A 26,622-nucleotide genomic window follows, 5' to 3' on the forward strand; every position below is an offset into this window, starting at 1 on the left:
GGCATGCATTATATCCTAAAGGCGGCTGGTGAAGAACTTCAGGAGACCAATCTGTGAGACAGTTCACTTACTCCCCATTATGTCAGCTGGTATGTTATAAGCTGCAGATGTTGATGAACAACACAGCAACAGAAAAGTGTTATGCTGAGAGAACTGCAGGTGCTTTCACGGGTGATGTAATCTGTTTAGTAGGCAATTCTGCAGACTTCATGAAATTCCACTTGAAATTCTCTAGACTAGTGAATACTTATATTCACCCCATGGAAAAATTTTGATCAGTGTTCATAAATTTGTCAGTAATGTTTACTCTAGAGATGTAGAAATTGCATCTGAAATTTACTTTGATGCATATTGAATTATATCTACTTTTATTGTATTATGGAATAGTTATTTCTGTTTAATCTATTGGCATCTTTTTGATGTACTGAGATTTTGTATTTGTTTGTTTCCCTTCACAGCGAAAATGAGGTCATTATTTGTCACTATAGGAATAAATGACAAAGGATTACAAAAAAATGCCCTTAGAAATGATTTGTTGCCATAAATATTCACATTAAAGATGACCCATTTATAAGCCAGCACCATAAATTGACTATCTAAAAAGTGAGTGCCCCACATGAATGCTGATCCCTGCCCCTTTCCTTGATCAGTTTTGATTAGCCAGGAAATGATTTGTTGATTCTTGCCCAGAGAAACTCGTCCCTTGAGTGGGAGAAGATAGGCGCCCCTTGTCGTATCCAAGGAGCCCATCCTCCAGCTGCAGCTAACACCATTTGTGTGCTATTAAATCTACAGCAGGCATGTGTGATACAGTTACCATGCTTGCTGGGCTTATTAGTCCCAAAAGCACATACTCTGTAAGATGCACACTTAGGATAGCTGCCTCTTTTGTCACCAATCTGAGGTGCCACTTTAGGGATCTGATGCTAAACCAGCAGCCCCTAGCTTTCCTGTCCTGTTCTACTCCTGGAGAGAGTTCATCTCCTTCCAAAATGTCTCATGTAAAAACTACCCATCCCTCCATTCTTCTACAGAAAGATTGCCTTCAAATTGTGTCTTCCTGTCTTAGTTGATAAGTGAATGTATATATCACATTTAGTGAGCAGGCTTATTTTACTACTGGTAGTCCACTCAGCTTTGAGTGGCTTGTATTTCTGGGAGTTGTTTTTAGGAATCCATCTCTTTGAGACAAAAACACAAATTTAGTTCTTGTGTAACAACAAATACAACTCCTATTCAAAAAATAGAATAGTACTCTACAGTGTTCCCAAATATTATGTTACAATAGCAGTACTTCAATGTTTGGGGCCTATAGTAGTATAGTAGTGAAATAAAGTTAATATGCATGCTCAGATAGACAATTTATTTAATTTTGATAAGCCCTGTGTATTCAATATTGCCATGTTCTTTGAGGAACTTTCTCCCTGTTCTCTCTCTCTAAATATATATGTTTCTAAAGTCTTTTCCTTGTGTCTTTCCTACCTAGCATCATCCTCTCCTTGTTCATTTTCTGTCCAAAGCAAAACCCTTCAGAGCAAATCTTTGTTGAATTCCTACTACTCAGGTACTACTGCCAGATTTTTTTTTTTTTTTTTTTTAGTTTTCTTTGTTTTGTTTTGTTTTGTTTTATATTTCCTGATATGACATATAGACTGAGCCTTCTGAATGTTGGATACGGCTAACCTTGTTTTCATTTTTTTAAATTTGTTTTCCTCGTTGATCTTCTGTTGATTTCCATTGATCCGTGTCGTGTGGGTGACCGGAATTCCATCTCAAAGTATCATCAGACACTGTTCCATCGGCTGCACTGCTAGGTAAGAAGACAGGTATAGTGCACTGTATTCCAGTGGAGGGAAAACATTTATTGCATCTGAAAGTGACTCTAAGGGACACAGTCAAATGGTTTAAGCTTCAATATTACAACCTTCCTTTGGATTGACCACCACTTTGTTATTGAGGAAACTGAAGCAGCTCTAAGGTTAAGTGTAGTCCTACAACGAAATCAGAAATGTGACTTCCCCTTAGAGCTGCTGTTTGCTGTTATGCTGGAATAACGTGTTGTGGATTCTTAAATAAAAAGTAGGCCAAAATAATTATGTATTTCAGTTCCATTCAAAATGCACACAAAAATAAAAATTAGTGAAATCTTGGAAAGTGGACAAAATAGATCAGGAAAAAAAATTACACTATCTTCCTTATTAAAAGGAAAATAAGGCAAAATTTGAGAACCTGAGGGGTGTCAGGTTCCTCTTTCATGTGTACTGTGTGACGTGATGGGCCAAATTTCCACCCATTCTCCAATTTTGGAAACCATTTTAACTCATGTAAGTGATTGTGCCTACAAAGCTGACACACACATGCTTTGTATGTGAAGATCAGATCTGAGATCCCCAGCTCATGTGCGTAAATGTGTGTTTGCATATTCAGAATTGGTTGGAGCCTGCTTCTTTGGATGCAATCAGTTATGAGAGCAACAAGTTCCATGCAGAAATCAGAGGCTGAGCTTGGGAAAGGGAGACTTTCATACTGAGTACATTGAGAACTGTAAAAGCAAAGAAAAAAATGTCTCCACTTGTAGTACATAGCCCTACTCTATCTGTCATGCACAAAACTCCCATTGATCAGCACTTGGATACCATGGTGCTAGGTGCTATACATAAACCTGAAGAAGACAGAGATTAATGTCAATGGGAATTTGGTACAGAGTGAGTACTGAATATGCAGTAGAAAGTGCAGATCACAGAGGAGAATTTTGCCTGAGTTAAGAGAGTTTGCACTGAGTTAAAGCCAAGGGAAAATGCATAATGGTAACTTTATTTTATGAAAGGAGACTCTCTAGGCCAACTTTTTCAAAATTGGATGTTAGATATTACCCTTCAAATCCCTGTTTCAGCACCCGAATGAAAGTGACCTTGTAAATGTCAGAGTAGTTGAGTGTGCCATGACTCCCTTTGACTTTAATAGAAATCATCAGTGCTCAGCGCCTGTGAAAATCAAGCCACTTTTATTTGGGTACCTAAATACCAATCTAAGTAGTCTAGCTTCAGGTATCCAACTGTGAAACTTTTATTCTTTAGAGTTTTAAAAAGAATATGCTGCTCCATCAAATTAACAAAGAGACAGCAGAATGGGCAGAAGAAACTTTTAAGCTGGCGAAAGGAGAAAGAGCTATTCAGAAACATATTACAGGTGTACCCTTGAATACAAGAGTAATAATAGCTTACCAGTTTTGGATCTCCCTTGAGGACGCCTGTGCTTACCGTCTGTGGAATTTGAAAAAAGGCAATTCCCCTGCTATGAATCAGAAAACAGATATGGGGAAGATCAGAATCTACCCAGTGGTATTTATCAGACCTGTCATTTTGGATTATCTGCAGTAACTTTTCCCTTCCAGACACAGTAATCTACTTCAGCTGCCTTAAACATTACCCTGAGCAGGTAGCAGCCCAGTAATTAGACCAGGAAAAAACTACATGCAAGTACATGAGTGCACTGTATTACAAAGTAACAGCAAAGGAACAGAGTGAGGCTGGAAGAGACTGTCGCAGAACGTAAATTTATCATGCTATCTGTTGCAATACTGACTTTGGGAAGAGAGGGTTCTTTTTTCAGGGGGAGAATGTGTCCATTTTCCAGTTGGGTTGTATTTCATAGTTTCCCAAAGACAAAATGTTGTCTAAGAGAAATCTAAATGTAGATTCATATCACAGACGTGGTCCCTACACAATGCAATTACTGCGGTATATTGGGCAGGTGCTGTCCACCCTCAGCTCTGCACTTAGTATCTGTCAAAACAGAGGCCCCTATTTTGCTGGAGCTTTTTTCACACCTGTATTCTGGGTAGTGAGCACAGTGGTCTTGTTAGGACAGCTAAATCGCTGTGCAAACTGCACACTTCTTGATCCAAGCTTCCTACAGTGGAAAAAAAAGGCTTTAAAAATCCCAACGTTTAGAGAAAAGCAGTAATAATTATTAAGAATCAAATTGTTCTTGTATTTTACATCTTCAACCCACTTTAACTAGCTAATGTTTACAGCCCACCGACATGGTGGATATGGATTACCATTTCCATTTTACAGATGGGAAACTGAGGCACAAAGGTTAAAGCCATGATTTTCAGAGATGCTGTGGACCCACAGTTCCATCTAAAATTAAGAGCCACAGGTACTTAACCCCTCTGAAAAGAAGGCCTTTAGCAACTTGCTCAAGGCTGCCTGGTGAGTTGCGGACAAAACCAGAATCACAACTCAGGAGTAGTTCTTCAAGTATGTGTCAGTGTGTATGTGCCCCAGCCACATGAGACCAGATATTTTTGAATAGCAGTGTCAGGTCTATGCATGCACCCAGTGCTTCCTCATGCTCCTCTATGAGGGCACAAAGGGTGGGGTGACCATGACCCTCTCACAGTTCCCTTTTACTGCCCATGGCAGCAAGAAGGAAGCTAGTGAGTATCCAGTTTGTTGTATGATTACTTTGGCTAAATTTCCCAAAAGCTTATTCCACTCCTCTGAGATACCTCTGAACTATCTTCATTCATTTATTCTTCCTACCCAGGTCTGTTCTAATGTTTGTCAAACTAAAAACTGCTTGCAAACCGCCCTTATAGCTCCCCCTGTACAGGTTGTTAGAATGGTACACTCAAACCCTACAGACTTTAAGCCTTCGCCATCCTGTGATGAGCTAACTGCACTGAAAGAGAGGCACAGCAGATGCCTATTCGTCTTGGGAGAATCTCACATTCCAAGCAGTTGTTCGATCTGCCTCTTCTTGTCTGCAAGAACCTGCAACTTGAGGGATGCGAGGCTGTACCTACATCTTCTGAAGCAGTGTGTGCAAATGGCATTGGAGCCAGGAGATTTGAGCTCAAAGACACGTCTAACAATCAAGCCCACACGTTGCAGCATTCTATCTAGCAGGCAGGTGACTCCGAAGACATCTGTAGAGAAAGAAGCACAGAAGTCATCATCACCCCCCAATTTGACATCTCACATGTTGGATGCAGTAGACTGAAAAGGGCTACCCAGAGGAGTGGGGGAGGGGCTCGAAAAGGAACTTGGTCTCCTCTCGTAAAGAAAGACTCTGGGAGACAAGCCAAATAAGTCTCACCGCATCAAAGATGAGCAGAAGGGAGCAGACTGCACCACAGAAGACTTCACCGGTGACAGCATCAATGCCAGCATCATCTCTTGGCACTGACATATGCATTAGAAACAACACAGTCCTTGGCACTGATAGCACCTTACCAGACCACACCACCTATGGAAGAGGTGTATTCCTTATACCCATCCCCAGGACACACCTTTTTCCATCCTGAAGGAGAAAACTATTGCCACTGAGGTCTACGAGTTGTGCCACTGAGAGACCAGGGGATCTCTACAAACCTCAACAGCCAGCGCACCAAGTTTGGCTCTGGTTCGGCCAGCAACCCACCAGCCCTACATATGCATACAGAATGCCACCATGCCCCTAGTGATAGGGCTCACTCTCTCAGAGATAATCCCTGCCTTCACAAAAGAGGAGTAGGGGTTCCCCTCTCCTGAGGTTTCTGTAGTTGTCAGAGGCCACAGAGGAACAAGATCCGGACACTGAATGACTCCGCTCACTGCCTAAACACCTCTCATTATCATCACTGCAGGATGAAGCAATAGCCTCGGTAATGATAGTGGCACTGGACAATTTCAAGGCTTTTCAGAAGTTTCTGGTGCAGATCACGGACACGTTGGAGACAGAGATTTTGATCATCTCTGAGAAGCCTCATAAAGTATTTGACATTTTGTTGGCTGCTGGTCGTGCCAGAATTGCCCTCCTTATAAATGAGTCATCCTAGACCCAGCAAGAACCTCTTGAGAAACGCCAGATGCTATTCCAGCAATAGCTAAATGTGCCAGAAACTGGTACCAGGAACCCCCCCAGTTGTGATTACTTTGACTTCCACCCCAACCCTGACACCCTGGTGGTCTCAGCTGCTCAGCAGAAGTCAAGATCTACCAAAAACATGCTGAAGGACAAAGATCCCAAATGCTACAATCCATCTGGAAGAAAGGCCTACTCATCAGCCTTGCTCCAATTGAGAGTGGCCAGCTGTCAGTCATTGCTGGCCAAATATGACTTTTTGACATGGGATAGGGTGACACCCTTCTTGGCCAAACACCTTCACAAAAACAGAGAAGCTGAAACACAATATAAAAGAAGACCAGCTCAGAGCCATCTACAGGAAGTGATGGAGGCCTCTGACACTGAGACCAAGTCTGTGACCACTGTAGTAGCCATTTGTAGAGTGTCATGGTGCCAAGCTTCAGGTATCCCTCATAAGGTAGGAGCCAGGATTAAAAACTTGCCCTTTGAGGGGTCAGAGCAGTTAAATGAATGCACTGGTAGGGCCCTACATGCATGGAAATATTCCAAAGCATCCCAGTGCTTTCTGGGGATCTACATTCCTCCACCCTATCAAAGGGCATACCATCCTCAGACATTGTGTCATCAGAGACCACACACCACAGGGTACCATGGACAAATGGAGGTACATGGCCAGGAAATGCCCTGGGTAAAATAAAGGGCATCAAGCCTCCTCCACCTTCTGGGATGACCTGTCAGCAAATTTGATGGGATAGTGGAAAGCTGTATAGAAACCTTTCCACAGAGCATGACCTTGGGAAGCCGCCTCATGCCATACCACCGGGCATTGTTTGTTATAACATTAGAATGATGGCTTCCCACTGAATGTAATGAAAGGGGTCTCAATCTCTTCCCCAACTATGACACTGGTCACAGACACATCAGGGGCAGGGTGGAGCCGCTTCCAAATGCAAGGTTTGTGATCTCAGGACAATCTATAATTGCATATGAAAATCTCAGTACTGAGAGCCATCAAACTGGCTTGCATGGCATTCCTACCCATCTTTTAAAATGCCACAATGCAGATCCTGATGGTCAACGCATCAGCAAAACACTGTGTAGGCAAGCAGGGAGGCACTCAATCATCTCTCTGCCTGGAGGCAATCAATTTCTGGGAATGGCGCCATCAGCATGGAGTCATTCCAATAACTCTGCACCTACCAGAGGCCAGCAATTACCCGATAGACTTCCTAAGCAGGAATGCGATAACCAGCCACAAGTGGTCACTGTGGAAATCCATTCTAGAACTGATATTCTGCTGGAGGGGAACTCCCACCGTAGATCTGTTCTCCAGATTGGACAATGCCAGTGCAAGGACTTCTGTTCCAGGGAAGGTGTGAATCCCACCTCCCTTCTGGACACCTTTGTGCTTTGTTGGTCTTGAGGACTACTCTGTGCCTTCTAAGCAATCCCCCTGAGCCCCATGATCATATCCAACATTAGACAGGACAAAGCTATAGTCAGTACGATAGCCTCTTAATAGCAGAGGCAATTTTGGCTGTTGGATCTCCTACAGGTATCCCGCCTGTTCTTGATATACCTTCCCACCTGTCCAGGCATGCTCTCACAAAACCAGGGTCAAATATTGCACCAGGACCCTCAGTTGTTGCATCTAACAGCCCGGATATTTACTATGCACAAGCCCAACAGAGATTGATCCCTACAAGTCTATTAGATCGTTCAATAGGATTGGAAACCCTCCACCAGGAAGACTTACTCCTTGAAGTGGAAAAAAAAATCCATATGGGAAATAAAAAATATTGTGAACCCAGTTGAGATCGCAATACCAAAGATACTGGATAACATGCTGCTCCTGAAGCAGGGGGGTTAGCCTTAAGGTCCATCTGGCAGTAATATCTGCATGCCATGCTCCAATGTGGTCACATACGGCCTTTTTACACCTCGCAGTATCAAGATTATTCAAGGGCTTTCTGCGTACTTCCCCTTCAGCCAGAGACCCTACTCCCATATGGGACCTTAATGTCGTTCTCCTGTTGCTTAAGGAGCCTTCATTGAAAGCGTTGGTGGAATGCTTGTGTTATAATCTCACCATCAAGATGGTCTTTCCCATAGCCATCATGAAGAGTCAAGAAAACTACAAGCTCGCATGGTTGGATCATCAGATACATCCTTCCACAGGGACAAAGTGGTGATGAAACCACACGCTAAATTCATCCCTAAAGTGGTCTCAGAATTCCACCTGAACCAGTCTGTCACCTTAGTAGTCTTCTTTCTGAAGGCCCATATGTTACCAAAAGAAACAAAACTTTGTACTATGAATGTTGTCCAGGGCCCTGGTTTATTACATCAACAGGACCAAACCTTTCAGATTTTCTCCCTACCTCTTCATGGCCATTTCTGACATCAAAAGGCCAATCTTTCTCATCCCAGAGAATCTCAGTGGGTTACACAATTCATTTCCGCCTGCTATAAATTGGCTGGCAAACCTCCAAATATTAAGGCACGCTCTAATAGGCTTCAGGAAATGTCTTTGGACTGCTTCGGATTTATACCCATCTCTAAGATTGGTAAGGCAGCCACATGGAGCAATCCACTGAGCTTTGTGAATCTCTGTGCACTTGACATGGATGCCAAGTTTGGAAGAGCAGTACTTCAATCTCCATTTGACTGATATAGCTGAATCTCCTCACTCCCACCTTCTGGGGACGATACTGTTTGGCAGTCACCTAGAGTGGGATCCATACTCAAAGTATGGTTACTTATCCTACAGTAACTTTGGTTCTTTGGGAAGTTATAGTCAGTGAGGATCCCACAACCTGCCCTCCATCCCCACTGTTTGGGCTTTGAGTTTCAAGGGAACTGAAGGAGAGTCATGCCTGTCCTACCCTTCATGCCCTTGTCTGGGAGCTAAAAGAGGACAGGACACATGTGTGGCCCGAATGGACACTGTTACTCAAAAAAAAAAAAAAATGAACAACAACAGTGATGCATGCCTACCTGGAGTGAGATCCACACTGATGACACCATCTCAAAGAACTACACTTATTGTAGGATAAGTAATCGTATTTTCCTGACTTCCCAATCCTATTCTCCAGACACTGGACAAAGCTGCATCTGCAAAATAGTTTGATGGTAAAACTGGTTTATGTAAAAATATGGGAGAAACAGCATCAGCCACCCCAGAAACCAATATCCATCACACGGTGCTACCTGCAGCTTGGCATATTTGTTCCCATCTGTTATGCCTTCTGCTAATAAAAGTGCAGTGTTTGTAATACTAGATGACTCACCAGACTCAGCTGTGACATGATCTGTTGATAGAAAGACACAGGGGATGCTTTTTTTTTTTTTTTTTGGCTTCCATCCCACCCTTTGCTTGATTAATACTTTTGTAATGCATTTCTTTAGCTGCTTAACTTTCTGGTATGAAACATCCCTGGATTCAGACACTATGCTTGCAAGTGTCTGTGCTGGGAAAATTAATACTTAGTTGAAAGCAAGAGAGGTGGGAGAGGTCTGCGTCCTGGCAGTTTCGTTGTGGCCCAGCTTGGACCATGAAGGTGCAGCCCTGATCAAGGCTGGTTTAGAACTGTATTGCTTCAGGGACTATTTTGAGAGGCATTATGCATTGCTGCTATCTTCCAGCCTTCCGCAGTGGATGGAAGTGGAGGGGACTCTTCAAAGGGTGCAGCATGTTGTTCCCGTTGCACCTAGCTAGCTGCCATTCCTACTATGTAGAATGAACATTGGCCATGGCTCCAATTCCCCCCACTCTTGTCCACACTGCACCCACCCAAGAGGGCGCTAGCCCGAAGCAAGCGCAGCCCTCAGGGGAACACAGGAACTTTAACTCTGTCTCAGCCCTGCACAGGAGGAACAAGACAGTGGAAGGTTCCTTGCACCCTTCCTTTCTTCTGTGCACTTATGCAGAAACCACACACAATCTGTCCTGTATTTACACACCTAGAGAAATTTGCCTTAGATTTATCCATTTTTTAGTTGGTGCTGTGCAATTACACACATGCAGTGCATCTGCCCTGGGTTTATCTACAGTATATCTCTGAGCATTTTAAAGGTGAAGATTATGATATTGTTTCATTAGTGAGCTGCATCGTCATTGACTTCTTAATATGAAGCAGTTAGAGGTTTAAAAATTGGTGGCTCACATACTCTTTGTGGCCTCCCAGGGCATGCCAGCCCCAAGGCAATGGTGGGTGCTGCCTCTGCAGCTGCCCAATTTGCTCAATGTCACTTGCCATGGAATAAGCAGCTGTGAAATAACCTGAATTAGGCAGATGAAGGTTGTTGTTTGATGAATCTCTCTAATGACATTCCTGGGAGACTGACTGACTCGATGGCCGCATGCAGTCAATGCAGAAGATTTCCTGCTTCAGTCTTCCATGGCTGATGAGGCATTTCAAGGCGGGGGCAAAGTTGTCCTTGGAAATATCAGACAGTTGGGCATGGGGAGATGCAGGTGTGTATGGTATTCTGAGGTTCTCAGTGCAATCTACTAACTAGCTGAACTAATTAATTAAACTGCTTAACACCCTAAGCTAGGTGTGTTTAGCCTCGTTTTACACATGAGGCACAGAAAGACTGACTTGGTCAGGGCCATGCAGTTAATCAGTGGCAGAGCTGGGGCGTGAACTGAAGAGTCCCAGGTCCAAGTCCACTGTAGCAGTACATTCTCCCTCCTTATTTAAGCATGTATCCCATTTGTTAGTGAAGCTGGGAAAGGAAATACACACAAACTTCTGTCAAGGTTAGTATATGCAGTATTAAATGTTTGCCAGAATGTGGCAGTGGTGTTTTTAAGACTAAGGGGAATTGATTTTCTCCAGCCTTGTTTTTTACCCGTCATGAGCCAGCATGGCTAACACATGAGCTGCTGCTTATTGTCTTTCTCACAAAAGAAAGAAGAATGAAGGATGCACTCTCCACACTGCCTCTAACATGGCTAGGAAATCAAACCATGCTTCCAGTTGGCTTGTCTCTAATTAACGTGCCCAGTTTGGCTAAATCAATATCATCAGTCAAATGATAATTTTTACTTATGTTTGTCATAGCACCATGCATATAGCATATCACCTTTGAGTTGGGTATTTTTCATATAATAAACCCTATGCACATAAAAAAGTGAGCTAATTTTACTAAGTGCCACTGTATCACTAGCATAATGGAGAGAGATATTAGCCATGTCACACCCGTCCTTAAGAGATGTCAAGTAATTGACAACCCTAACTCTAGTAGACAGAGATTGGATATGTGTGTAATTAAATCCATCACAAACACCACTCAAAATATAATTTATTTTGTGCAAAGGAAGTCTTATCGTGTTACACACTTGCCAACATTAAGAGAAAAAATATAAACAGAGATGATTACATTTATGTAGCCTGTCATTTCAGAAGCAGAAAGAGCTGGTGGATATTAAAGGAAAAGATTCTAAACAAACTTCTCTGTGTATTCAGGACACACATCAGTGCAGTAGGGCTGGAGTCATTTGAAGCTTGGTTAGGTTTTCTTGTCTGCAGACACCATCAGTGTGTATGTTCTTCCTGTGTGTGTTATCTCACAGTAACAAAACTAAGTTTGTGAACCAAGATAACATTAAAAAAAAGAGGAATCTGAGGTTTCTATGGTATAAACTGTTCTGGGTGGACAGGGCTTCTGCCTGTAGCCCTACTGGAATACTTGTCCAGGGATTTGCTCATGGTGAGCAGCTTGTAGGACTGGGGAGCTAATTTTTCAGGTGCTTCCTATAACGTACGTGACATTTGCCAAAGAATTTACCAGTTGTCATGAGGATGACAATTATTTATGTATTTTATTTGTTTAGTTATATAGCAACAAAAGTATGCTACAGTAAGTGTTTTAGTAGCAATCAGGCAATTATTTCCTGCCTTTGGGATTACTCATCAGACACTGGAAGATACTTTTATCTTGTGTTTCATTGGTAGAGGGATTTTCATCACATAATATCCTGTTGCAATAACTTTGGTTTGAACCACATGGAGCTGGAACTCACTGATACTCCAGCTCACATAGGGAAGTTATACTATGTTACTCCCAGTGCAATACGTTTTATTTCTGCAACCTGCAGGAAAAGGAAAGCCTGTCTATAGTGCGCTTCAAAGACCCTTTTCGTTGATTGCCCTCGTTAGAGATGAGAGTTTGCTGCTACCTCTCCTCCATTCCAGGGCATATTGAATTGTTCATAAAATTGCTGCAAACAGCGCATCTTGAGAGATGGTGTAGTGCCTTGCTTGAGTGCTTCATTAACTGTGCTTAGGCTCAGATTCAAGGGGTGATGAGACAGAGTGGGAACAATATGTTTCATAAGGCATTATTAGCAGAACATCTGAACATTCGGCTCACCTCATACACAGCAATTCATGTACGTGAAGAAGATTCAAGTTCTTTTTTTTCCCCCTTGGTACAAAACAAAATGTCTGTGGATGTAGCCATGGACCATTCTGAGTTCACACAAATAACCAGGTCGGCTTCTCCTCCCAGTGGTGGACATGGAATCCACTCAAAGTACTGCAGGCACAGAAAATCCAAGTTAGTCCGTCGTTACCTCAGTTAGTTCCCACAGCTTGTTCTGAGTGAGCATGGAAAGCTCATCATTGCCTGATGCTAGGAGTATATTGAAGTGCACTAGGGAACTTTCTGTGTCCAGTAGCAGGATCCCCATGGCTAGTTAGTGCATGGTGCTCTGGTATGCTGTAGATTTACAGCCCTACTTGTTGCCCACTAACTCTCCAGCTAGACAAGCCCTTAGGAAATGCATTTCAGTTGGGACAAACACATAAAAACCTTGTAATGTAGTTGTCCACATCACAGAAACCTCTAGTTTAAGATTTCAGCACATTGGTGGCCCAGTGTGGAGGAGGTGATTTAAAAGAGAAGTGGGTAAAAATTATTAATAGAACTGCACATTAGTTTTAAGACTGCCTCTCAAAGAGGGACATCATAATGTTTTCTAATTGGGGCTGATAAAAATGTAGCATTACTTGTTGGTTCCTCAGAGAAGCCAGTTGTGAAATTGGGTTTGTATTAAACCTCATAATGAAAAATTAAGCATAGTATGTCTGTTGGAAATGGCCTGACATAAAAATAGTCTCCTCTCCATTATGGGAGGTTAATAGGGAATAGGTAAGGAAAGCTGCATTGAGGAAACAAAGCCAACTAGGAGAATTAATAAGCCTTGAAATTCCCTCTGTTCAGAGTTCTCACATTGTAATTAGTAACAGTATTAGAATTATTATACAAATGCTTAGATGTTACTCTTCCTTAAATTCCACATTTATTAATGTTATATGTGTTGGTGGTTTTGCTAAAGCCAAATTCATATTTATTTTTGTGTGTCGCATGCATGTTGCTTTATTGAAGAGCCCGAGGAGATCCCTAACGAAGTGCCAAGACAAAGACTCACTTGAGCAAATGCCTGAATTCAGTTGGCTCATTTGGAAAGATACAAGACCTAGCAACTAAATGTTGCATCTAAGCAGAGCTTCCGTGGTTAAATAGAAGAATTCTGGTTGGTGACCATGTGTTGATAGAAGTGCTTTCTGTTGTATTGTCTATTAGGAGTATTGTGCCATACAGTTAGGGTTCTGCCTGAATATATGAAGCTACAGTCTTCATTCGCCTAGTGCTGGAGATGTTTTCTCAATCCATTTCTTTTGAAAAGGTACATTTTTTCTGATACTTAGTTTTCTGAAATATAAGTGCAAGGTACCCATATTTCTGTGCAGTTTTGTTGTTCCTTCAGATGACATTACATTTCTTAAACTGAAATATATATGTTAGGCCTAAACTTTACATCATAAGTGACTAACAATTTGGGGTTCCCAAATTTCTGGGTGCCCCACTTGAGATGCTGAGTACTCAGTCTCTGAAAATCAGGCCTCTTTAAGCTATCTAAGATTGAGAACCCAAAAATCACTAGTCACTTTTGAAAACCTTGTTCTTTCCTATGTGCAGGGCAGTCATGCTTTGTGAACAGAAGTATATCATTCCAGTGGAGTTGCCATGCAGATTTCATGATTTTGTAAGAGGGATTATTTCTTGAGATATGCCATTTACTTCTGTCACTCTTGTGCCTGTTTGGCTATCCACCTCTGTTCCTGTCTCCTTCTGATTGCCTCACTGACTGATTATACTACAAATATTTGAGTGTGTCTTAGTCTTTCTGGATGGCTTTGGGCATGTGTGGTTTTCCACTTGCTTCTGTTCTTTATTTCACCTGTGCTGATCTATGTGGGGTCGGGGGGAACAAACAGCACAGGAATGAGACCGGAAATAATGACTAGGTAAAAGCTTGTTTTGCCTCCCTGTCTTTAAAACAGAGAGCAGCCATGTGGAGATGACCCAGCCAACTCTGACCATCCAGACCCATCCGTACAGGAGCTGTGAGCCAGTGGAAATGTCCTATCCCAGGGGGCAGTTCCAGCCAGCCATCCGAGTGGCCGACTTGCTACAGCATATCACCCAGATGAAACGAGGACAGGGCTATGGATTTAAAGAGGAGTATGAGGTGAGAGGAACATTTGTTCACATAAGTAAATAGAGAAGTTGCAGCAACTCTCAAGTCAGGATGGAGGCTCAGGAGTAGAGAATTATCATTTTAAGAGGCTTTTTTTGTTAGTTGAATTAACTGTAATCATTTTCCCCTTCTTGTGTTTCTGTGGCTAGGATTATAACCATATTCCTTTACCTTCTGTAGTGGCTCCAAGCCCACTTCTCCTGTAGTGACAGTGATTATTGGGGGCTATCTGCTTCCTAGGTCCATATAACAGGATTATAGCATTGTAAGAAGAGATGGAGACCATTTACAAGACCATTGGGTCCATTCCTTTGCGAGTGTGGATTATAATTTAGAGTCCAAGGCTACCCTTTCCCCAAAAAAGCGTGTATAGCAGAGACTGAACAGGTGAAACAGTGAAAGAATCAGAGCTCCCTTCTCCTGTTACCACTGGTGGAGTATAACTAAAGTAATGCAAGCCAAGACTGCATAAGCAAAGTAAGCTTTTTCTTTTGATTTCTACTCCGTTGCAGTCCCAAATGCTTTGTAGCAATTGATCAAATTAAAGTACAAATTCACGGGCTGCATGTGGAACAGTAAACTCAAAGCAAGAGATATCCTTAAAGAATTACTGGCTTTTCCATTGTGCTAGAACCTCTGGCTCAGAATATGTCATGGCTGATCTACTGTTCCTACTGTATATGAAGTGAGAGGTAAGAAGCTAGTTATTAAAAAAGAGGGCAAAAAACCCCAAGAGGTAGTGAGAATTAGAGAACATCAGAGAAAAGGATGGTAGAAAGAAAGATAACAAGAGACCAAGGAGGATATGAAAGAGAACGATGCAGTACCTATATGGTGAGGGGTAGGAATGAGGAAGAGAAGGAACCAGCACAATCAATCAATGAAATTCAGTTCTGGCAAGCTGTAATGGTAATGAGTGAAATAAACTTTGTGGGGTGGCCATAAGGTGATATGTTACAGCTTCTTTAAAATGATTCATAAATAGCAGCAGCTGTGAGAAATGTGCAACTTAATGAAAGCAGTTTATTTTTAAATACTGAGAGTTAGAGTCCATTGGGCATGTCGCACTTGTGCTGGCTTATATTGTTATAAAAAAGAGTATGGGAATTACCTTTCTGGGCAAGCCAAGTAGCTCTGTTTTGGTCTGACGACATTATAGACTCATAAGGGTGAACAGAACAGGAGGACTTGTGGCACCTTAGAAACTAGCAAATTTATTTGAACATAAACTCCTGTTCTTTTTGCAGATACAGACTAATGCAGCTGCTACTCTGAAACTGGTCATAAGGGTGAATGTTTCTAGTTACTATAGGACAGCAGAGAGAAGATAGGGCCCAATAACTAGCATCTCCACTATCCTGCATGCTAGGTTGACCATTAATTGATGGGCTTTGCTTAATATTGAAACAATGGGGTCCATTTTCTTATAGGTCCAAAGGGGATTTACTCAAGTAACCCCTTGCCCCCAGGAACAGTAATAAACAGTTTCTAGAGTGCACGTGACTCTTCGCACCAGGGTTGGTAATTCTCAAAATAACCTATTAGCATAAAATACATTAATGCAACTCCAGCTCCATGAGATAGGCCTCTCCCCAGAAAGTGCCAGCCCTGTGTATATGTAATGATAACGATATCCTGTAGATTTATATAACCCATTTCACTCCAAGAGATACCACTAGGTTTTCTGCAGGTTCACAAATCACATGCAGAATCCTGCCCTTGATTGAAGGGGCACAACTGCTCTGAAGTCATTTAGATTTGCTTGATCGGATATGAGAGAATAGAACTTGGCTTTCAGTACACAGCACGTAGGAAACGCTTCACCCACTGCCAAAATGCAGCCACAGCCACCACCACCACTACTACAAAGTTAGGGAGGGTGACCATATCCTGTTGAAACTACTAAGGGTAATTTCAGATTGACAGAATATATTGTCCTGAATTGGAATTTGGCTGAACAGAAGACTAACAATTTTATTTTGAAAAAAGCACTACAGGATCTTTCATCACAAATGGGCTAGACCTCTGTTTTATGCCTCTTCCACAATATGTTGTGTTTTTATATATTGTATAGTTTAGTACCTGTGTCACCTACATATACATTTGTCCTTTAAAGAGCTGATTTTTTACCTTACTTTGCCAGCGGGTCTCATAAATTACAATCTATTTAGTGATGTGATATCAAATAATTTTACGCTAATGAAACACCTATTTGAGCCAGGATCATCTCTCATCCATGGCAGTCTCTTATCTCTGCAAATTTTCTCCCCATGCTACTGCTGGGAAATTGAATCACAGATTTATCTCAAAAGTACCTCTCTCCCCCGTAAGTTTATAATAATGGCAAAGTTTTAAGCCAAGTGCGCAAGCTGAAACGTACATGCCTGTTAGGTGTGCAGAACTCTGCATTGGTGTGTACAAAGCAGGATCTGTGTGTGCCTTTGGTGTTGTGTGAGCACTCGGTTTACACTTTGAATGCAGGGATTTGTCAGCAAACAAGGAGCAGGTGCATTTTTTTGCGCATCTGATATACCTATGGCTCAGTGTTTGACCTGGTCCTTCACGAGTGCTGTTGTTATTTAATAAATCTGTATACATATGAATAAAATGTGACACTAACAACAGGGATTGATAACATTGGTAAAAAAAAAGACATAATGTGGGCATGGCTTCTTTAAATGTTACTCTTTCAACCTTCAGTACACTTTAGTTCTGACTTGCAGCACCCCAATTGTAGTCTAGGCTTCCTATGAGCAAAGACTGCCAGTGTGGAAGGTGAGGTAGACAGATGCCCAAATTCATTTTCACTTCTGATTGAGGACAGGATTGGTACAGCTCCCCAGAAATGAATAACTTACTGTATACCCCTGCTGCACTACTGGGGTATTTTATTTATTTTGGACTTTGTGGCTGGTACCTAAGGCATTTCAGGATGGACTTCTTGCTGCCTATTATTGAGTGTGAAGTCTGGCTTTTATCCCATTCATAAAATCATAGAAGATTAGGGTTGGAAGAGACTTCAGGAGGTCATCTAGTCCAAACCCCTGTGCAAAGCAGGACCAACCCCAACTAAATCATCCCAGCCAGGGCTTTGTCAAGCCAGGCCTCAACAACCTCTAAGGATTCCACCACCTCCCTAGGTAACACATTCCAGTGTTTCACCACCCACCTAGTGAAATAGTTTTTCCTAATATCCAACCTAGACCTCCCCCACTGCAACTTGAGACCATTGCTCCTTGTTCTGTCATCTGCAACCACTGAGAACAGCCTAGCTCCATCCTCTTTGGAAGCCTCTCCCATTCAGGAAGATGAAGACTGCTATCAAATCCCCCCTCACTCTTCTCTTCTGCAGACTAAATAAGCCCAGTTCCCTCAGCCTCTCCTCATAAGTCATGTGCCCCAGCCCCCTAATCATTTTCATTGCCCTCTACTGGACTCTCTCCAATTTGTTCACAGCCTTTCTGTAGTGGGGGCCCAAAACTGGACGCAGTACTCCAGATGAGGCCTCACCTGTGCCAAATAGAGGGGAATAATCACTTCCCTCGATCTGCTGGCAATGCTCCTACTAATACAGCCCAATATGCCATTAGCCTTCTTGGCAACCAGGGCACACTGTTGACTCATATCCAGTTTCTCATCCACTGTAATCCCCAGGTCCTTTTCTGCAGAACTGCCGCTTAGCCAGTCGGTCCCCAGCCTGTAGCAGTGCATGGAATTTTTCCGTCCTAAGTGCAGGACTCTTCACTTGTCCTTGTTGAACCTCATCAGATTTCTTTTGGCCCGATCCTCCAATTTGTCTAGGTCACTCTGCACCCTATCCCTACCCTCCAGCATATCTACCACTCCCCCCAGTTTAGTGTCATCCATGAACTTGCTGAGGGTTTAATTAATCCCATCATCCAGATCACTGATAAAGATGTTGAACAAAACCGGCCCCAGGACCGACCCCTGGGGCACTCCACTTGATACCAGATGCCAACTAGACATCGAGCCATTGATCACTACCTGTTGAGCCTGACAATCTAGCCAGCTTTCTATCCACCTTATAGTCCATTCATCCAATCCATACTTTAACTTGCTGGCAAAAATACTGTGGGAGACCTTATCAAAAGCTCTGCTAAAGTCAAGGTATATCACGTCCACCACTTTCCCCATATCCACAGAACCAGTCATCTCATCATAGAAAGCAATCAGATGAATCCATGTTGACTGTTTCTAATCACCTTCCTGTCCTCCAAGTGCTTCAAAATGGATTCCTTTAGGACCTGCTCCATGATTTTTCCAGGGACTGAGGTGATGCTGACTGGTCTGTAGTTCCCCAGATTCTCCTTCTTCCCTTTTTAAAAGATGGGCACTATATTTGCCTTTTTCCAGTAGTCTGGGACCTCCCCCGATCACCACAAGTTTTCAAAGATAATGGCTCTGCAATCACATTAGCCAACTGCCTCAGCACCCTCGGATGCATTGCATCTGGCCTCTTGGACTTGTGTATGTCCAGCTTTTCTAAATAGTCCTTAACCTGTTCTTTCACCGCTGAGAGCTGCTCACCTCCTCCCCATACTGTGCTGCCCAGTGCAGCAGTCTGGGACCTGACCTTCTCTGTGAAGACCGAGGAAAAAAGCATTGAGTACTTCAGCTTTTTCCACATCATCTGTCACTAGGTTCCCTCCCCCATTCAGTGAGGGTCCCACATTTTCCCTGACCTTCTTTTTGTTGCTAACGTACCTGTAGAAACCCTTTTTATTACCCTTCACATGCCTTGCTAGCCACAGCTCCAGTTGTGCTTTGGCCTTCCTGATTACACCCCTGCATGCTCGAGCAATATTTTTATATGCCTCCCTACTCATCTGTCCAAGCTTCCACTTCTTGGAAGCTTCCTTTTTGTGTTTAAGCTCACTGAAGATTTCTCTGTTAAGCCAAGCTGGTCGCCTGCCATATTTGCTATTCTTTTTGCACATCAGGATAGTTTGTTCCTGCTCCTTCAATAAGGCTTCTTTAAAATACAGCCAGCTCTCTTGGACTCCTTTCCCCCCCATATTAGCCTCCCAGTGGATTCTGCCCATCAGTTCCTTGAGGGAGTCAAAGTCTGCTTTTCTGAAGTCCAGGATCCATATTCTGCTGCTCTCCTTTCTTCCTTTTGTCAGGATCCTGAATTCAACCATTTCATGGTCACTGCTGCCCAGGTTGCCATCCCTTACCAATTCTTCCTTGCTTGTGAGCAGCAAGTCGAAAGGAGCATGGCCCCTAGTTGGTTCCTCCAGCACTTGCACCAGGAAGTTGTCCTCAACACTCTCCAAAAACTTCCTGGATTGTCTGTGCACTGCTGTATTGCTGTCCCAGCAGATGTCAGGGTGATTGAAGTCCCCCATTAGAACCAGGGCATGTGATATGGAAACTTCAGTTAGGTGTCCGAAGAATGCCTTGTCTACCTCATCCTCCTGGTCTGGTGATCTATAGCAGACGCCCACTACAACATCACCCTTGTTGCTCTCACCTCTAAACTTAACCCAAAGACACTCAACAGGCTTTTCTACAGTTTCATACTGGAACTCTGAGCAATCATACTGCTCTCTTACATATGGTGTAACTCCTCCACCTTTTCTCCCCCGCCTGTGCTTCCTGAACAGTTTATACCCATCCATGACAGTGCTCCAGTCATGTAAGTTACCCAAACAAGTCTCTGTTATTCCAATCACATCATAGTTCCTTGACTGTGCCAGGACTTCCAATTCTTCCTGCTTGTTTCCCAGGCTTCTTGCATTTGTGTACAGGCACCTAAGATAACTAGCCGATGGCCCTACTTTCTCAGTATAAATCAGGAGGCGTCCCCTGTTGCACCCTTCTCTTTGTGTTTCCTCCTGGTATCCCACTTCCCCACTTACCTCCAGGCTTAGGTCTCCATCCCCTGGAGAACCTAGTTTAAAGCCCTCCTCACTAGGTTAGCAAGCCTGACTGCGAAGATGCTTTTCCCTCTCTTCGTTAGGTGGATCCCATCTCTTCCTAGCAATCCTTCTTCCCGGAGCAGCATCCCATGGTCGAAGAATCCAAAGCCTTCTTTCCAACACCACCTGCGCATCCACGCATTTTCCTCCACAATCTGATGGTCCCTACCTGGGCCTTTTCCTTCAACAGGGAGGATGGATGAGAACATGACTTGCACCTCAAACTCCTTCATCCTTCTTCCCAGAGCCAAGTAGTCTGCAGTGACCCGCTCAAGGTCATTCTTGGCACTCACATGAAGTATCACTGGTGCCCACCTAGAGAAGTAGGAAGGGGTAGCCGTCCAAGGGCTTGATCAGTCTCAGCAGACACTCCATCACATCCTGAATTCTAGCTCCAGGCAAGCAGCACACTTCATGAGTTTCCAGGTCTGGATGGCAGATGGATGACTCTGTGCCCCTTACGAGGGAGTCCCCGACCACCACTACCCATCTGCTCCTCTTGGGAGTGGTGGTCATGGAACCCCCATCCCCAGGACAATGCATCCCATGCCTTCTGGTCGATGGGGTCTCCTTCTTATCCCTTCCCTCAGATGACTCTTCCAAACCATTCTCCACCCTAGTACTTGTGCAGAGAGCCTGATAACTGTTTCTTACCTCTATCTGCATTGGGGTACATGAGTTCTCCTCTTTCTTCTTCTGGAGGTCACATGCCGCAAATTTTCTTCCCCGTTCTGCACTGCCCTCTCTGGTTTTTCAGCATGCTGTGCCTGCAGTACCAAACACTGACTTCTATCCAGAAAGTCTTAATTCTCTCTGATGCAGCGCAGGGTTGATACTTGGGTCTCTAGCCCTTAAACTTCTCTTCCGATATGGAGACCGGCTTGCACTTCATACAGACGAAGTTGCTTCTATCCTCTGGGAGAAAAACAAACATGGCACATCCTGTGCAGCTCACAACAGCTGATCGCTCACTGTTCATATTGTCTTCCTTCTAAGAGCCAAGGCAAACTCTTAGGCAAACTACCTCTGTTGGTGTCCCCTCTGTTTGCCGCTCACTCAGTTTGCATTCCTTACTTCCAGCTACAAATTCCAGGTACATCTGAGGGAATAGAATCCTTTTGTTATCTATAAATTATATAATAAATTACAAATACTGTTTGTCTTCTGGTAGGGATCTTATTTACATTTTACAAAAACTGCTGTATAAAAAGAGCATAGAAAATTAAAGTCCAGATCTTCTGAACACTGAAATTCTACAAATGACTAGAAAAGAGCTTACTAAATAAACAAGTGCAGAATATTCACTGTTGAGCATAAAATGAGAAAAAAGTAAAGAACTAGCAACACATAAATAAAACATCTGATTTAAATTTGAACAATTGTTTTGATTTTTTTTAAAACCATGACTTTTATCCACCCTGCTTTAAATAATAATAAAATTATTTTGATTTTCAAACTAGCAGAATGAAAACTAGTTACAAGTTTTTTATATTGCATCGGTAAGAGAAATCCTGTCCCATCTCAGTTTGGTGCAGAAATGCTTGTTATATAAAGAAAACTTCCAGGGTAGAATTTCAGATGTGGTCTCCCTTTTGTGGATGCAGTTTAATTTGTGCCCAGTGTTTTTCAGCTTCCATTTCAGCTGTCCACACCTCTACCTGCCTTATTGCTGAACACAAATCCGGTGGTTAGTGATGCAGTTACTCCAATTAGTTCATCTTGCTAATGGAAAAGCATTTGCACAAATGGTACCCTCAAACATGGAATCTGTTCCCCAGGAAAGCTGGAAATATACCCCTTCCATTCAAACCGAGATTGATATCTTAGTATAGTGTAAAATGTCTCAGTGTTCAGTGAGAAGAACAATCATTAGCTTCCTCCTGAATCTTCTGAGGTCGTATCAGTCCTGTGGTTTGTTTCAGTAGAAATCCTCATCAATTTCAATGGGAAGTTTCATGCTCAAATCAATGGCAGGATTGGGTTATTTTAACATAAGAACAGTCATGACGGGTCAGACCCATGGTCCATCTAGCCCAGTATCCTATCTTCCGACAGTGGCCACTGTCGGTGCTTCAGTGGGAATGAACAGAACAGGTAATCATCAAGTGATCCATCCCCCGTCACCCATTCCCACCTTCTGGCAAACAGAAGCTAGGGACACTTCAGAGCATGGTTTTGCATCCTTGCCCATCCTGGCCACTGGTGGACCTATCCTCCATGAACTTATCCAATTCTTTTTTGAACCCTGTTATAGTCTTGGCCTTCACAACATCTTCTAGCAAAGAGTTCCACAGGTTGACTATGCATTGTATGAAGAAATACTTCCTTCTGTTTGTTTTAAACCTGCTGCCTATTAATTTCATTTGGTGACCCATAGTCCTTGTGTGATATGAATAAGTAAATAACACTTCCTTATTTACTTTTTTCACACTCGTCATGATTTTATAGACCTCTATCATATCCTCCCTTAGTTGTCTCTTTTCCAAGCTGAAAAGTCCCAATCTTATTAATCTCTCCTTATATGGAAGCTGTTCCATACCCCTAATCATTTGTGTTGCCCTTTTCTGTACCTTTTCCAATTCCAATATATCTTTTTTGAGATGGGGCAACTAGAACTGCACACAGTATTCAAGATGTGGGAGTACCATGAATTCATATAAAATTTTCTTTCTTATTATCAATCCCTTTCCAATGATATGGGATATATTGGATCTGACTGCATCCCCTTTTGTTGGACAAGACAGCATCCCTTGGTATAAATATGATGAGGTGGGATATTTTTTCTTCTCAAAAGCTTATGATTAGATTGCTAATGATTGTTGCCATGCTCTGGTCAATCTACTGTGACTAGATCCTAATGTAAAAATAAGGCACCTTTCCCCCTTCTCTTTGAAGATGAAAATGAGCCTCCCACACCCTCTTAGTTATGCTTATTTTTTTGCCCAGGAAATTAGCTGCTATTATGTAGCAGCTGTCCATAAAAGGAAATAGAAGTGTGATCAAAGCCCTCACCAGTTACTGTTATCACCTCTTGCTCCTGGGCATTCAAACTGGGTCTTGCATTCCCTGTTCTCAACAGCACTCACAGATGTGCCTGACATCATCTGTCCTGGAACTCTGTGAGAGGAAATTCAAGATCTGCCAGGGAGTCGTTCATATCACGGTTTATTGCAATGTTAGGTTTGTCGAGCCTAGTTATTATGTCTCTCTTCCAGCCCAAATCAGACGCAATAATAGACCTGGATGGCTTGTGAAGATGCATGTGAGTTCATTTTCAAATTTGGGCTATTGCAAACCACCTGCTGCTAGTGAAGGCAAAATAAAGTCTCCAAGGATTAAATTAAAAGAACATTATTTCCTAAGAATCCTAAATAATAGTTTGTAACACTGCTATTATTCTCTTGGAACACTGCATTTGCTTACAAGTAGTGCTTGGGAATGGCAAAGTGACAGAAAATCTCAGGGGAAGATACGTAGGAGCTGCCATTTACATTCTCAACACTGAGCACGGCCAGGATGGAGCTACAGTTGAGAATTCATGATTTTGGTTTTCTGTCTCAGCGGCAAGAAGCTATGTGCAAGTGGCACTAACAGAAGGTTAGTGCCATCTGTGGCCCAAAAGAGAACGCTGCTTCTGCTTCTCTGAACTGCCCATGCTGAAGTTTCCCTGGCTATGTCCTGAGTGATCATCCCAATTTACAGACACTTCAAGCCCTGTTGCAAAGGGGGGAAAGTCTGCCTCCCTGGCTATGTCTCATGAGATGTGCCTTTTTCCTGGCTATTTCCATAAGAACCTTCATTTTGGAAAATGGTCCATATGATCATATCTAAAGGGAGTCATGTGACCAAGTCAGAGGGTGGTTGAAATGCTAGCACTGGGATGTGGAACCTCCCGCTCCAAGAAACAAATCCCAGGTTTATAACTGTGGCCATGTCCTTTAGCTGTGTGTCTGTGTGTACATTTTATGCAGCATCTGATGCTCAGTCCCTGTGTAGTACAAAGGCAATGGCTATAATATCGTTCTGTGTGGGTGATGTGGTAAAGCCTTGCAGGAATTCCTTTAAGAAAACCACCAGAAGGTTTGTATGATGTAGTTACTGAAGACTGGTATCACACTGTTATTAATCCAGCAGTAGGAGAAACCACCCTATATACTTTCTATTTAAATATCCTACAAGACTGAGTTCTGCATTTCAACCATCTGGTCTTTCTCAAGGGCATGTGTGTGTGAAATCCTCACTGCAGGGGAACATCGCTTTCCCTATAAATATGCCGCCAGAAGCCAATGCACTTCCCCACCCCTTTTAGGTCCATACTTGCACAAGGAAAATGATTCTTAGCCAGCATAAACCAAAGAGTGCTAATGGTCTCTGCAGAGCTGTGCCTTTTACATAATCCGATCTGCCTTTTCCTCCTTGAGAACAGCTGTTTGGTTGGTTGAGTACTGAATTATGCATCGCCTTTATTTTTGCCCAGCTTTGTCATGTTAAACCACCTGAAGGCATTGGCCACTCTTTTTATAAACACTCTACCACTGTTTATTTTTCAGGCTCTACCCGAGGGGCAGACGGCATCTTGGGATACGGCCAAGGAAGATGAAAACCGCAATAAGAATAGATATGGGAACATCATTTCCTGTAGGTCCAAATTCAAATTAAACTGAGCATACTGTGTGTGTTTGTAAGCATCTGGGTGGATGTTCGAGAGCCTAAATAAAGGAAAATGGCTGAAAATGCCCAGCCTTTGAACAGTTTGATTAGTTAGTTGCAGGCTAAGCTTCTTGTTGTGATATCTCTCCGTTCCCCCCGCCCCAGCGTGTTTCAGATTTTGTACTTAAGGGCAAAATCCTGCTGTCAGATTTTCATGATGGACTATGATGCCAATAGCCTGTTCTATCTCTACATACACAGAGCTTTCAATACCACGAATGGGAGTTCAGTGGGAGACCAGGAATATTAGAGCTGAGATGTGGATTAGAGAACAGAATTTTTCCCTTAGAATAGAGGTTGATAGACTGTAGTCTGTAGAGCACTCACTGGTGGTCTCCAGAGACCTGGTTGCTCACATGAGGTGAGCTCTATTCCTGTTTCCTCCTGAATCACATTGACAGCTAAAATGATGTTAAACACTTCCCGATCTTACCTGCTCAAGTAAGCAATTGGTGTAGTTGCTACAGGGATGTTATGGGATTGTAAATGAGATGGGAGGTGTCTGAGACCCTCTCTCTCTCTCTTAAGATGTGTTCAGCAGCATGGAAGCTATTTTAGAACCCCTGTATTCGATTATTGATATAATAAACCAATCCAGGAACAGAAACGGACACTTTTTGACTGTCCCATTGAAATCAGTTGAGTCATGCTAGCATAAATAAGGGCAAAATTAGGCCCCGTGCATTCATACATTCTGCATTGACCAGGGGAAAAATATCTTTCTTGCAAATATAAATAATGGCCTTATAGTTAAGCCACTTGACTCTGACTCATCAGATTTAGAACTCGTTCTTGATCTGGCACAGATTTCTGGGTGACCTGGGAGAAGTCACTGTCTGTCTGTCTGGCTGCCTTAGATCTCCGTTCATAAAATGGGGCTAATAATACTGCTTATTTCACATCTTTTCTCTGTTTTGACAGTTTAGATTGAGTTCCTACTCTGGAGAATTTACAGTATTTTACTGTGTGTTCATAGGGTGCCTAGCACAATGTGATGTATATAATAATAATAATATTAATTAATTAATTAGTCAGGATGGGCAAACTGTGCTGGATAAAATAAGCTCTTCCTCTGCCCCAGACACTTGGTCAATACCCAAACCAAATATTTTAATTTATTTTTAGTTTCAAAAACTTTGACACATTTTGGTTGGTTTGGTTGGAATTTTTTGCTTTTGTTTTTTTGTTTGGTTTGTCTGTGTTCCAGCTGGACATGGTTTAACCTGCATAATCTGATGCAGCAACAGAATTAAACAATGGGTCTGAGCCAAAATCCTGGAACTAGATAGTTTCCATCTGCCTGTAGGGAAGATCTAGATTTGGATCCTAAGTTTATGGCTCAGGCTCATGTCTCAACAGAATGAAATCACTATAACAAACAGAAGAAATGAAAACAGAAACTGAACTAATACTGTAGCATTAGGAGCCTACCTAATTGTGAACTGAGATTCACTAATACATTTTGAATATACAGTAACTCCTCGGTTAATGTTTTAGTTATGTTCCTGAAAAATGTGATGTTAAATGAATCCAATTTTCCCATAAGAATTAATGTAAATG

At 42.6% G+C, this 26,622-nt stretch overlaps 1 protein-coding gene across 9 annotated transcripts in view; it reads left to right on the forward strand.

Moving 5' to 3' along the window:
- The window catches only part of PTPRT (protein tyrosine phosphatase receptor type T), a 740,387-nt gene that overhangs the window by 673,957 nt on the left and 39,808 nt on the right, over nt 1–26,622 (forward strand). For 6 of the 9 annotated variants that reach the window (XM_048819787.2, XM_075118812.1, XM_075118813.1 and 3 more), the window contains 4 exons: nt 1,487–1,564; nt 1,779–1,814; nt 14,214–14,401; nt 24,903–24,990. In XM_048819787.2, the coding sequence (XP_048675744.1) occupies nt 1,487–1,564; nt 1,779–1,814; nt 14,214–14,401; nt 24,903–24,990 (390 nt within the window). The remainder of the gene's footprint in view (nt 1–1,486; nt 1,565–1,778; nt 1,815–14,213; nt 14,402–24,902; nt 24,991–26,622) is intronic. The other 3 variants (XM_075118814.1, XM_048819785.2, XM_075118815.1) reach the window with 2 other exon arrangements.

The sequence above is a fragment of the Caretta caretta genome, chromosome 13 (assembly GCF_965140235.1).
Source record: "Caretta caretta isolate rCarCar2 chromosome 13, rCarCar1.hap1, whole genome shotgun sequence".
NCBI classification, from domain to species: domain Eukaryota; kingdom Metazoa; phylum Chordata; order Testudines; family Cheloniidae; genus Caretta; species Caretta caretta.